This window comes from Ailuropoda melanoleuca, chromosome 9, assembly GCF_002007445.2.
Source record: "Ailuropoda melanoleuca isolate Jingjing chromosome 9, ASM200744v2, whole genome shotgun sequence".
NCBI lineage: Eukaryota > Metazoa > Chordata > Mammalia > Carnivora > Ursidae > Ailuropoda > Ailuropoda melanoleuca.
The window spans coordinates 4,707,690-4,721,454 of record NC_048226.1 but is presented as its reverse complement, the minus strand read 5'-3'; the positions used below and the strand labels follow the sequence as shown (position 1 = coordinate 4,721,454).

Below are 13,765 nucleotides of genomic sequence, written 5' to 3'. Positions count from 1 at the left end.
CCCAGAAGTGTGGGTTGGGTCCCTTCCGGCTGAGCTGGCATGAAGAAGTCCAGCCTGAGGATTGAAAGTCTATCTCCTTCAGGGCCAGGCAGGGCAGATTACCTTTGTCACCAATCCATTCAAGGACTCGAGTGGCTCCTGAAAGGTCGAATGCATGGAAATCTTGGTACCTGCATGATAAAGACACAATGTCACACGGTGCATAGCTCTCTACAGCTGTTAAAACTCTGAAACGGCAGCACGGCAGAATGGTTCGGTAGGCGGGGTCCAGGCTCTGGAGCAAAGCAGACCTGGGAACAGCTCTTGTTGCACACTATAGCCCCGTATGGCTGGGGCCAGGCCGGTCATAGCTATCCCTGAGAGTCGGTCCTCAGCTGTAAAATGGGACTCCCAAAGCACCCGCATTTCCCAAGGCTGATGTGGGGAATCACTGAGATAATCTGCTCAGGGTTTCACTCAGGCTGGCGCAAAATAACGGGTCACCTGAGTGATTATTATCCTCCACGACCGCCGCTCTTCCTGGCACCGCACACAAACTGCGCACACGGGGAGGTAGGTACCCCTTCCCAAATGCCGGAGCCCACTTCCAGCCGGAGTCCTCGGTGCCGGGCCCACCCCGCGGCCAGGCCGGCTCAGCCCGCACCGGGCTTCCCTGCGCGCTACACCCTGCGCCTGTTCGCCCGCCCCGCCAGCTCCAGGCCCAGGACCCAGGGCCCAGGGCCCACAGGATTTACAAGCGCAAGGATTCCACGAGCCAGTCCTCCTCGGGCTCCATGGCAACGCCGCTTCCGGAACCCCACTTCCGCCGCCCTACTTCCGCCTCTGAGAACCTTCCTCGGCAGGCGCAGCCCTCTCGCGAGGAGTGGGCGCGGCCAGCTCTGGCTGGGGGGCGTGGTCCCACGCCAAGGGGCGGGGCCGAGAAGTGCCTCAGCGCGGTCACCAACGCGCGGTGCCCTCGCCGGGCTGGGTCCGGGATTCTCCCGGCAAAAGCTCCGGGGAAAATGACCTAAAATCAGGGGTTCCCAGGATGTCAGTTCCGGGAGGGGCCTCAGGGACCAAATACCCGCCCGTTTCACTACCGAATATTTGCAGATCACAGGGTCAAGGACAGATAAAATACAGGATGCTCAGTTACATTCCAATTTTGGGTAAACTAATGAATAATTTTTTCCTATAAGTATGTCCATGCAATACTTAGGACATCTCAGATGAAAAAATTATTCGTTTTATGAAATGAGAATTTAACTGAGTGTCCTGTATTTTTATTTGCTGAATCTGTCACCCCTACCCAAGGCCAGAGAAGAGAGTAAGCAGACAGCGAGGTCTGGATCCTAGCTCGGCTCACTCTCTTGTATGCCCTGGGCACTCCCCTCAAAGCTTGGCAGGGGGATGAAATGGAACGGGGTAAGCAAAACCCCATCTGGTAGTGGAGGCTTGGCTGTGCCAGTAGGTGGCAGAGGCGAGAATAAGAACCCAGCACCTGGCACAGGACCTGGCATATACAACAGGCACTGAGTACCTGCTTGCTGAATGAGCGACTGAATAGGAGTCCTGAGTAGACTGGTGTCCTTAAGTTTTCTTGGCTCTTTGGAGCCAGCTCTATCTCACTGAACATGCCGCCCGCCAGCCCCCTTTCCCTCCCGTGCCCTCAAACGTGGCTGGAAGGAGAGGCCCAGACATTCTACATAAAGAGCAGGGTTTTATTCACAACTTCAACACGGAAGCAAGAAATACAGCAGGGACATAATGTGTGTCTATGTGGGCAATATTCCTGGAGACACAACCAGAAATCACAGTAACGGAGTAACAGACATTTGAGCCTGGGTTTCACATCCAGATGGGACCACCGCCAGGGCCCCGCTCAGCACCTTCCCTGGGTGGGCGCAGTCTAAGTCACGTCGGCGTCTCTTCCTCAGTAGGGGCATCCCTTCTGCAGCATCTGCACCAGCAGCCTCCTGTTCTGAAGGGGAACACACAGAACTGACCTGGGCAGAGGGGGCACATGATAGGGGCATCCTGCCATTCCTAAGTGCTGGGCATCCACAGAGGTAGGCAAGGCCCACCTCTTAGCTTTGGCAGGCCCCCCTAGCAATTTTCTCCCTGAAGAAGGGCCTGGGAGGGGTCGGGGCAGTGGTTTTCTCAGAGTGGTCATGACAGTCAAGGAGATCATGGAAGTGAAGTCCACAGATGTGCCTGGCCCTGGGCCAGCGTCAGTGTTTTCACTCCCCTGCTCCCAGGTCTGCCCCAGTCCTCACTTCTGAAGCCCCATCCCCCAGCGCTAGGTACTGCTTCCTCTGAGGTTTGCTAGTTGGTCTGCATGCCTTAGGCCTTCAAGACCAACAGCCCCAGAGGTGACATCATCTCCCTTCAGACTCAGCCAGCCCAAGCTCCTGGCCCTTACACCTGATGTCCCCAGGGCGTGGTGGTTCTCTGCATGAGGAGGGCCAGGGAAGTTGACTGGGGCTGGAGTTGGACCCACTCCAGGAAATGCCCCTCCCTTCTTTCAAAATGTATGCACTATATGCTAGGCGCAGTGGAGGATATGAAGGTGAGTCTGTGACAGGTGCTCCCAGGGAGCTCACAGACTGGTAAGAACTCCTGTGTACTAAGTGCTTTCTACGTGCCAGGGATCACACTGAGCGTGTGACACAAATGGTCTCATTTACTACAAATGGGCGCTATCCACTATCATCCCCATTATATAAATGAGGAAGATGAGGCCTTTAAGGTCACACAGCACTAAATAGCTAGGTTGCTGTCATGGAAACCCACATTCTACCACACTACTGTGCATTCTGGGCACAATAACAAAGAACGAGGGAAGGTGGAGTGGGGTGGGGACAGCACCAGGAGCAGGGAATGGAGGAGCTGCCCTTCTACCAGGCTAGAGACTAAAGCTGGCTTGGCTCTAGCTTTGGGGTCTTGAATGTCGTAGGTCCGTGATTTACAACCAGGGATAATTTTGGCTCCCGCCCCTTTCCCCTCATAAGAAGAGCTCTGGCAATGTCTGGAGGCATTTTTTTGTGGTTGTCACAAACAGGCTGGGGGGATGATGCTCCAGTGGGTAGAGACAAGGGATACTACTAAACTTCCTCCAATGCACAGGGCAGCCCCTGCAACGAAAAATTATCCAGCCCATAATGTCAGGAGTGCTGAGGTTGAGAAACCCTGCACTGAGGGTCACTTAGGCACATGAGCGACTGGGAAGAGCACTGGTCAAGTTGAACAAGGTCTGGATCCCCCCTTGGATGCTGACTCTTCTCCTTTCTGGGCCTCAGGGTCCCAACTGTAGCCACAAGTACGAACAAGGCACAGCAAAGGTGGACAGCTGGGATGGGGCAAGTCTGGGGTGGGGGGAGGTCCTGCGTCAAGAGGCTGGCTAATTAATTCTAGGCTGTGACTTCAGACTAGGGACTAGGTGAGGGGAAACTTCTTTCCTACTTTTTGCTCTGTGAGGTTTGCTGGGAAGGTCAGCTTCCTTTCTTTGAAGTCTTCTCCCTTTGACTCTGGATCACAAGGAGAGCCTGGAATCCCTGGCTTTCTGGGGCCCATCACACCTGGGGAGGGGCGCATCACACCTGATTACCAATGCTGGAACTAGGGGCAGCCCTGGCTGGGCCTCTCCTGGGCCTGAGGTAGGAGCTTGGCTCACCTGGGGGTGAGGTGCTGGGCCGCTAAGGCTCATGCCCAGAACTTTCTTTAGCAGGAGGATCCTGGGCAGATCATGACTCAGCTGCAGTCTCTGGTCCCTCAGGGAGATGTGGGGAGCTGTCCCCAGGAGGAATGGGCTGGGGGTTTCCAGACTCTTCTTGCCCATGAAGTGACCTAGAAAGGAGGTGCTCAGGCACAAAGAATTTGGGAAGCGAGGATCCTATCCCAGTGGGAAAGTTCCCCATCTCTTCCAACTTTCAGTTCTCATGACAAGAAGATCCACGGTCAGTCTTCCTCCTCCTCCTCGCCAAGGAGACACAAATACCCCTGGGGTGTGGCAAAGCCAGTACCTCGGCTTTTCCTGAACAGGTAGAGATGGTGGAGAGGATGGCACAGCTGGAAGGAGGGCAGAAGGCACATGGCCAGGAAGAAACTCTGCCAGTTGTGCTGCCTGCTTACAGGAGGGACAGGCAAGGGCAAGGAGGAAAGCGGAGAATGAAGAGGTGTCTGGAGGGTGGAGGTGCAAAGAGAAGACACACCATAGGTTAGAAGATTCAGTAGACTCTTGCCTAAGGCAAGGGGAACCGGCTGGCAGGCAGACTAGGATCCAGCCCCAGCTCTGCTCTAACTGGCTGAGTGATCTTAGCCAAGCTCTGCTTTAACTGGCTGAGTGATCTTAGCCAAGTCACTGAACTGCCTGGGTCTCAAGTTTCCCATCTGTTAAATTAGGCGAGTCCCAGGGTCCTCACCAGCGCGGACACGAGTGTCCGTGGCTGAGGAACGTCCTGAGAAGGAAAATGCAATCAGAGCAGGGTGAGGGGCGCTTGCCGGGGCCCCGGAGACTTACCGGTGGCCCACAGGTTGCCCCGCGGGTGCACTCGGATCTTGATGGCCCGGCCGCGGGGCTCTGGGGGATCCCAGCTGAGCGGCGCGGCGCCCGCAGCGAGCAGAGCGAAGAGCAGGAGTCCGCCGAGCAGCCGACCGCCCCCCGCCCGCAGGGCCATGGCTGTACCCTCGCCGATGCTCCAACCCCGCGCGCTTCGCAGCCGCTGGAGCCGGAGTCCCCTCCTTCCATCCTTTTAAGCCCTCGCCCCTGGGGGGCGGAGCCTGTCCCGGGGCGCCCGCCCCTGGCGCGCTCGCCGCCGCCCGGCCCCGCCCCCACGGGACGCCCCGCCCCGCAGGACTCTCATCGCCGAGCGCTTGAGCTCCTGCGCCGGCTTGGGCACCGCTTCCGCAGCGCGTTAGCTTCTGTGCGCACCAACCTCCAGCGGAGGATCCTGACTTGGGGCAAAGCCTCGCTGCTCCCACTGGCTTTCAGCCCACGAGTGGTTACTTAGCCTCATAACCTCTCTTTATAAGAGTAAAAGTGGGGACGAGAACACTGGCGCTATAGTGCCCAGCAAAGTGCCAGTTACGAGGCGAGCCATAAAACGCTTGCCAGCCCCTCCCTCTTAGGGAATGTGACCGTGTTCACCCTGCTCTCTGCCCTCTCACTGCCAGCACTCCCCAGGTGGTGTAGAAACCACAGCAGGTGCTCGGGCTGGCAATGCAGAATGATGGTGAAGACAGTGAGCACCCCTCACCCCAAGAATGGATGCTGTATTGCGGGGAGCCTGGCCTATCATTTGGGCAGGAGGCAGATCTCTGGGTCAGGGAAGTGGAAAGAGCACTGGACCAGGAATTCATATATAAACTGTGTGACCTTGTTGAACCTCACTTTCTTCAACTGTAAAAGAGTAATACCCATGTTGCCCTATTTGTAATGACTTTACTTTTTTTTTAGCACAATTATTTTGTGGCAGGAAGGAGCAGTCCTATAGGACTGGCCTCTCACACCCAGCACTCACCCCCTCCCAAGTCCATACTTGTCTTGGAAAGAACTTTTGGGTCAGTGCCATCACTTAATGAGTAAAACACTGTGCTCCAGAATAATACATTTATTTTTCCTTAAATGTTTACTAAACACCCATGTTCAGGAGCACCACGCTAGGCACAGGAGGAGGGGAGACAAAAGATCATTCCCTGCTGCCAAGGGAGTTCACCATTTCACTGGAGAAACAGAGTGCCAAAGGAGTGAACGATGGAGGAGTGGGGTGCAGACCAAACCCCCAATTCTGGGCTCTGCCCTGAAACACTGCACAGTGCGGCTATGACAGAGCCTACTCCCCAGTCTGGCTCAATAATGGTACTTGGTATTGCCCTTGCACGTACCTAGTTCAGCAAGGCCAGCTAGCTCTGTGGATCACTGATCTAAAAGGGGAAGTATAGTTCAGAGGCTGGATGTCATGCTGAGTTCCCAGGAACATGACACACAGGACAGGGACACTCCATTTCTGGCCCTGACTTTTTCCCCAGTCTCCTTGCTTCTCATCCCCTACCCTGGCATTTACACCTCTCTGCATTCCTGTCACTGCTCAGCCGTGGTATACAAATATAGCTCTTATCACCTTCCCATAATAACCATTCCCTTTGTGACCCCCTTCCTCTCCTCTGGCCCACAGACGTAGAAATTAGTGGGAACACATGGGAGCTGGTACTGAGTGCTGTTTCACTTCAGTGCTTGAAGGAACCTTATTTGGTAGGTTTATCTCTCATTTTATAACTGGAAACAGGCTCAGAGGTCGTGTCACTCACCCAGACGTCACACTAGAATCAGACTTCGGGTCTGTTTGGACCACTCTATCAGGCCCTCAAAGTCATGGAGGGCAGATGCTATTTCCCTAAACCACACCCACTCCCGTTTTACCATCGCCAAGTGCAAACGTCAAGTTGGTTTAGATTTCTCAGGGGAGAAAGGGAGCAGGCGCTGAATTTAGTGTTTGCCCTCACTTCTGCAGGGGACCCTGGGACTCTGGGTACTGCTCTGACCAGTTCATTGATACTCCAGCCAAGCCTCCTGTCACAGCCTGCGTTCACAGCTCCAACCACAGCTCCAAGACTGACCTGAGGTGCTCCCAGTGACATCATTTCATCTGTCAGGCTAGCACAGCAAGCAAGGGGCCTCCGAGGACCCTGGAAAAAGAAGCAGAGCAGCAGCTCCATAGTTGCTATGAAACACCGTCCCGGGAATGAGAAGCAATAGGCCCAACAGAGAGGGTGGCTGGCCCAAGAGAGCACTTCCAAGCTCCATGTCCCAGGGAGTATGCCAGGCTCTGAGGTCAGAGTGAGGACCTCAGTGGCCCACTGCCCGTTCCCCAAGTGTACTGTGAGGGCAAGGGAAGTCTAAGGGCCTCCAACCCACTGGGAAGACTGGCAGTGAGTGCGGCGGAGGCCCACAGGGAAGCTCGTCAGTGCTCACACTGGGCCCTTCAAGGATAGCCACAGGAAACCTACACAAGTGCCACAAGACAATTCTAGAAATGATTAAGGGGTGAAAGAGACACAGCAACTCTTGCTATAACCAACAGCAACAAAACATTTGAACTGCACCACGGTTTTTAATCAAAGACTGCTTGAAATAAAGGACACGTGTATTACTGTTCACTATATTTCATCATATTGGAATCAACTGTTAAGTAACATCTTTTCACAACTGAATCTTTGTTGCTGTTTTCCAAAAGTACTTACGTGCATCTCCTTTGATCACCAACACTATTCTGATGTGCTAATGACTAGTATTATGCCCATTTTATAGATGAATTGATTCAAGTACAAAGCAAGTTAGCTGCAGAGAAACTACACAAATGGAGAAAACCAGAGTGGACTTCACAGACACGAAAGGTGCAGAGGACAACAGAGGAAGCGAAAAGGAGAAATTTAGACATACATTAGCCTGGTGAAAAGGAATGAAAACAAAGGCAGAGCTGCTCAGAAAAGGATCGGATAAAATCACTCCCCCGGCAAACCTCTGAGTGCAGATCTCCACCTGCGTGGGCCGGGAGGATGAAGAGAAACATCCTGAGATACCTCAGATCCTGCTCCTTTGTTTCAGAATGGGAAAGGACTGGACAGTCAGGAGAACAGCAGAATCTTCAAGAGTCAGGGATATAGGATACAATTTCCCAAAGTCAGAGGGAACACGTAAGAATTAGCTAGAAAATCAGAACATTCACCATTAATTAGGAAATGTACCAGAAACTGAAACTGCCAAAACACAAAGTATTTCTTAAGGCAATTTTCAAAAAAAAAAAAAAAAGAGAGAAAATACCTACATCTAACGAGAAAGTGATGACAATCCCACCAGGGGCTAAGGGAGCTAGGCAGCCACTGCTCAGCTCAGTGACACAGGTGCTCAGGGACCTTATAAAAAACCAAAGAAAGAGACGAGCCCCAGGCCCAGCATTCATAATTATTTGGGTGGGACAGTCATGTATTTCAGGGGACATTCAGTAACTCAAATTAATACTCTTTAAACTCCAAAGAGGTTTAAATGCTTGGAAATCTGCCTGAGAATGTACTTCTAATGGATTTGCTAATCTGAGCAAGTCCACAGAAGAACCACCTAGAGTCTCGGAAGAATTCCCAAGGGCCGTGCAGTTGTGGGATTTATGCCAAATCAAAGAGTCTCATTAGATATTATAAAGGTACAAGGACTGGGTTATGATGCCCAACACTGTGACATGAGGAAAGCAACAGACCTGGGAGTTGCGGCCGTGCCATTCATGGGCCAGGAGATCCTGGGCAAATCTCTTAACTTGTGGTTTCTCTTTTGTAAAATGGAGTTTATTTTGAAGACTGAATGAGAGAAAATAAAAATATCCTATAGCAGCCCCTCTTTTTCCATTTAAGTAAGTTGTCAGGCTGCTTTGATCAAGCCTCATGCTAGTGATTTACTCACTTGCCTGACATAAAGCCTGAGTACAAATTCTTTTAACTAGACTCCTTGAAGTAAGGCTGGAAGCCAGTTTACCAATCTAAATAAACTGGCCAGTTAAAGTAAGGGTTCTAGAGAAATGATTCCTAACCAAGAGGAGGAACTGTTCCAGAAACTTCCAAGATTGGTAGAATAGGGATTTATAGTTTGAAAGTCATATTCAATGTAATAACTATATATGAGAAAGAAATAACTTGTTTTTATAATACAAATGAGAAAAAAGCAAGATAAAATAATCTTGGCTGGTGAGGATGGAGTTGGGGACAACAGACCTGAGGGAGAGTTTGTGAGAATGGAGAAGAGGTATGAGATTTCAGGTTTCTTAAAAGAGGCAATGCGTTTTGAAAGACTAAGGAACACTGTCCTGGGGGCGCCTGGGTGGCTCAGTCGGTGAAGCATCTGCCTTCGGCTCGGGTCATGATCCCAGGGTCCTGGGACACAGCCCTGTGTCGGGCTCCCTGCTCAGCGGGGAGTCTGCTTCTCCCTCTCCCCTGACCCTCCCCACTGCTTGTGCTCCGTCTCTCAGATGAATAAATAAAAAATATTAAAAAAAAAAAAAGGACCACTGTTCTACAGGAAAGGTGTTTGGAGGTTCCTGACTGATTAGATAGGTAGCTGGTGTTTGTGAGGTAGCTCTCTGCCAAACTACACCTACACTAAGAGAACATTCTCTGAAACAATTCTACAAAAATCACTAGGCTACTTAATATAGAGATTACTGCATGACATCACACAGTGCCCTTACAATGAGGTCCCAGGAGAGAAATTTCTTCGTCCTTGGGTATCAACAAAAGGTTCTTGTTGTTAATTCCATGTATGCCCATTCTATGCATAGAAATGATTGTTTCCCCCTTTACATTAGCCCCTAAAGAGCTGAGAATCAACACTATAGATCTCCTCCGGCAGACAAAATTTTTTGATGTGCCTTGTGGGCACTAACCTCCCCTCTGACTTCATCCCTTTTTCTTCCCACACTTATTTCAACCCTAGATTCTTCAATTATTTTATATCTTATCACGTAGTACTAGATGGATCTTTGTGAGCTGCTCCAAATCCTTTCTGGAACAATTTATTTATTAATTTATTTATTTATTTATTCATTAATAAATCTAAAATAGGCAAAGTCCCCTATCACAAGGATGAACCAGAGGCTGGCCTTGTCTTAACGCCCTCAAGGAGCTGGTCGGGCTATGGGACCCACAGCAGAGAGACTGCTCTGAGGGTGCCGTTAAAGAGTCACGAGCAAAGTCTTGACAGCACCGGGTGGGAAGCGCTACACACTCGAGAGCTTTGTTGGGAATAAAACCACTCCTCTCTCGAGCTCCCTGTGCATCTATCACTCCACCTAGCACCCTGTGTGGAAAAAAACTGTTTGCACGTTGCCCTGGTTAAGGCACTGAGTCCCTAGCAGTTCTGGGCCTTACTCATCCTTGTACCGCAGGGGCCAGTCCAAAATCTGGCACCGAGTAGATGCTCAGAGAGTGTCTGCGGAATGAGAAAGCTTTCAGCAGGTACAGAAGTGAGCAGGTGCTCCAGGCAGAGCGACCAGCATGAGCAGAAACTAGATGTCTGAACAGCGAGGCCAATGTCAAGGGGACAAGAATGGGCGCTCTGCAGAGAGCTCAGGCTGAAAAAAGTCCTGAGGGACTAGGATGCTACATGACACTTAGAAGGCAAGGTCCTCACTATTTTTTTTGGTAACTCCTGCATACTCTAGTCTTTAATCAACATTTCTTCGTTACACAGAATTCCTTCTACACCCAGACTCACCAACACTTGTGTGCAAAGGGTCATATTTGTGGTTTATTTCTAAAAGTCTATCTGATATTACTTATAGTTCTAGTAAGGGAGAATAGTAACAAAGATCTACCTGCCAGAAAACAATAGGCCGTCCCGACTGAAGGAGCATCTTGAGGAAGGTAGATAATGTATTTGGTCAGCCAGAATCAGCTGGATCATTCCAGAAGCTCAACAGAGTGATAAATATTGTAAGAAGGGTGCCCTCAGATGCTGAGATAGCCCCCACACATTGTTCTTAGGGGCTAGATGGACTTGGTAACACACTAAAGCAAATGACTAAGAAATGCACTTAAGGATCACAGAGCCTTTATTCTTTTTTTAAATATCTATTTATTTATTTATTTATTTGAGAGAGAGACAAAGTGAGAGACAGCAAGTCGGGGAGGGGCAGGGGAGAGAGAATCTCCAGCAGACTCCCCACTGAGCCTGATGCGGGGCTCCTCGATCCCACCACCCTGAGATCACGACCTGAGCCAAAATCACGAATCAGACGCTTAGCCAACTGAGCCACCCAGCAGGCCACAGAGCCTTTATTTTAAGCCTAAGTTCTTGGAGAAACCTGGGACTCCCCAAGGAAATGGACAAACACCAATACTTCTCCCATTGACAAAGAGAAGGCAGGGAGAGTCCAAGGACACACATAAAAAGGAAGAAAACAGGATTAACACAAAAAATTCTAGAAAGGGAACACACTGTTTAAATGGAACCACAGGGAGAGAAAGTTTTCAGATTCAAATTTGGCAAGACCAAGATAATGTACTTACTAAATAACAGGCAAGTTCACTTTAATGCTTCATATGCTCTGCCCCAGAGTAACAGCTCAACAATAACGCTACCCTAAGTTACTGGGGTGCCTGGGTAGCTCAGTCGGTTATGTGTCTGACTTCAGCTCAGGTCATGAGGTCCTGGGATCGAGCCCCGTGTCAGGCTCCCTGCTCAAGGTGGGAGGGAGTCTGCTTCTTCCTCTGCCCCTCCCCACCACTCATGCTCTCTTTTTCTCTCTCAAATAAATACAATCTTAAAAAAAAAAAAAAATGCCACCCTAAGTTACTGCCTCTGTTCCTGGGCATGATTATACAGAACATGTAGTTCATGCTACAAGATGCTGCTGGGACAAGAGTATACTGTCTATAAAACAGGGCCCCTGCCCAGGAGGGGCTTGCCATTGGGTGGGGAAACTTGAGGCCACACCACAAACGTACACAAATAGTATAAGGCTGCAAAGGCTTCCAGACGGAGGAAGGACAGTTACTCTGTGCAGCAAGTGAGACTCAGACAAGCAGCAATGAGAGTGTAAGATAATGTAAGTGAAGATATAGCAGTTTACCACAAGGTGCTTAATGCTGGCTGAATTCAAAGTCCAAACTTGCCACGTAGGTAATACAAGGTCAACACAACATATATGGTCCAAAAAGAGACACTTCTTAAAGTAAACAGGGAGCTAAAACTAATTACCAAGTGGAATTGATCTCATAGGCCCAGACTGGTCTGCTGCAGGGAAACGGAGACGTACAGTCACCCCAGCAAAGGGAATCACTGACTTTGTTTCTGGAGTCAGGTGATGGTCATGAGAAATGGAATGACAGGGGTAAATGTAGGGCTTGTGAAAGTGACTAAATATGGTGGGAAAATGAAAAAATCTAGGTGAATCCTCCTTCAAAGAAAAGCTGAAATCTGGAGCAACTGCTTGAGCTTCATTTTAAACAGAGGACAACAAAGTAGAAGTGTTCAGAGGGAGCACAGAGACAGGAACACAGAGACAGGCATTCGCAAGCAACTCGTAGAGACTTACTCACTGGGAGTGATGACAGCGGAGGAGTCACAGCCCAGAGACAATGCCATGATCAAATTCTCACTTGAAGTTTTATCAGTCCTCATCTTCTTTGATCCCGGACACTCACAGTGGGCAAGCCCTCCCAACTCCCCACTGGCCCAGCCAAATCTCAGAGAGCTTGTAATTCCATTAGAACACCAAACTGAACATCTCCAGCATGTCTTACGTTCTCTGAGAGCTTTTAAAACACATTACATTTACTAATAAAAAACTGTCTAGCTTAAGTCTTAGACTTTTGCACTAGACAATACAAAACTGACAACGTAAAACCTCTCTCCCAAAATAATTTTTATTTTTGGCTAATAGAGTAATTCAAATACTTCTGATCTGATTACTTCTCAGAAAAAATTAGCTGTTGCTTCCAATGAGAGCATACAGCAAAGGAGGAAAATCAAAACTGGGTATGAAAATATGCAAATGAGGAAAATATTTCATGTTTTAAGTATATACGGAGGAGAAATCTGGATGGCTGAGGATACAAGTCCAATTCAGGCAAGCTAGGCTCACAGAGAACCCCAGGATCCCAACACCGGGCAGCACAGAGCAGCCCCAGAAAGGTTGCTGCAAAAACAGAGCGAGGGCGGGTAGGCCAAGAGGTTCACCCCATCCTCTGCAGGTGATCAGGAGGGAAAACGGGGAGAGAACAGCAATTTTCTGTCATTCTGTGCACAGGGGACTGTTCTCCAAGTCCACACTCAGAGGCTCTGAGAAAATGTTAAGTACAATCCAAGCCTCACAGGCAGGTTCAAAGAAGCACTTGCTAGCCCTGCTGTGCCAAGTTTCCTACTCGGCTGAGATCATTCAGAGCCCACATCCAGAGTGTAAAGACTACAGCCTAGTTAATGGATGTCGGATGGCACTATTCTCTATATGGGAGAGCTTCCAGAAGATTAATTGTTCTTAGTTGTAAACTGTCTCCATCTTTTAATGCTGATTCCATTAGCATTAAAGTGTGGACTGATCTCCACTTCAGCTGAACAAATAATAGAAACTGCTCATTTAGTGCAACACAGAAAATTTGCTTACTTTCAGATTTCACATTAATATAAGAAAAGAACAGAAAGAACTAAGAGTATTTTGTACTTAAAACCCACTGGCCTACCCTACACTGGCCATTTCCCTAACTGCCTCAATATAAGAGGAAGAAAGACGCAACTGGGCTTTGCATTCACTACTTTAAACCTTGCCTTCCCTAAGTCTGCAGGAGAAAAGCGAAGCCAGGCACTTAAGAGGACAGGCTCAGGCAAATTAGAGTTTTAAAACAGCAAGCAGCACATTCGCCCTCCAGCACCTTTCTCCTGCTTCCTCCAGATGCTGAAACACACTGCCATGGTGTAGAAAGGGCTGAGAGTGTCTCAAGTGCAGAAAAGGAGGAGCCTTTACAGCACAGTGAGGTTTTCTGAACCTTTCAGCAACACTAACTGCGTTTCTACACATCTGAGTCACACCCTAGTGAAGAATCAATTTTATGGCTAAGAGATTTCCTATGAACGCCACTGGCCACTTTCGCCCCACAAAAACAAAAACAAACAAACAAACAAACAAACAGAAGCCAGTTGTTAGGATGAGGACAATCTTCGCTGAAGGACTGCTCACATCAGAACCTCTATTCCCCCCGAAGGCACTAAGAACCAGCAGAGGGAGGCAAAGCTTTCCCGACAAACACA

The 13,765-nt window shown here is 49.5% G+C and overlaps 2 protein-coding genes across 14 annotated transcripts in view; both read right to left on the bottom strand.

Moving 5' to 3' along the window:
• The window catches only part of WDR73 (WD repeat domain 73), a 33,711-nt gene extending 32,861 nt beyond the window's left edge, over positions 1-850 (bottom strand). For all 12 annotated transcript variants that reach the window (XR_004627667.1, XR_004627669.1, XR_004627670.1 and 9 more), the window contains exons 1-2: positions 735-850; positions 103-170 (exon numbers count right to left, since the gene is read on the bottom strand). Coding sequence is in view for 6 of the 12 variants with exons in the window: in XM_034667848.1 (XP_034523739.1) it covers positions 103-170; positions 735-775 (109 nt within the window). In the remaining 6 variants the exon portion in view is untranslated. The remainder of the gene's footprint in view (positions 1-102; positions 171-734) is intronic.
• Positions 851-1,682: 832 nt separating this feature from the next.
• NMB (neuromedin B) lies at positions 1,683-13,642 on the bottom strand. Of its 2 annotated transcripts, none has more exons than XM_034667841.1 (3): positions 4,499-13,642; positions 3,653-3,825; positions 1,683-1,960 (listed from the first exon to the last, which is right to left on the bottom strand). In XM_034667841.1, the coding sequence occupies exons 1-3, from the start codon at positions 4,653-4,655 to the stop codon at positions 1,913-1,915; spliced, it is 378 nt and encodes a 125-aa protein (XP_034523732.1). In that variant the 5' UTR covers positions 4,656-13,642; the 3' UTR covers positions 1,683-1,912. The 2 variants fall into 2 exon arrangements, with proteins under 2 accessions (XP_034523732.1, XP_034523731.1); XM_034667840.1 differs by having other exon boundaries at positions 1,683-1,955.
• Positions 13,643-13,765: the final 123 nt, after the last annotated feature.

Coding starts and splice junctions, on each gene's coding strand:
- NMB (XM_034667840.1), bottom strand. CDS start 4,655: ATGGCCCTGCGGGCGGGGGGCGGTCGGCTGCTCGGCGGACTCCTGCTC. Junction 3,826..4,498: donor GGGCAACCTGTGGGCCACCG/GTAAGTCTCCGG, acceptor CCTCCTTTCTAG/GTCACTTCATGGGCAAGAAG. Junction 1,956..3,652: donor GCCCAGCACCTCACCCCCAG/GTGAGCCAAGCT, acceptor CCTTCAGAACAG/GAGGCTGCTGGTGCAGATGC.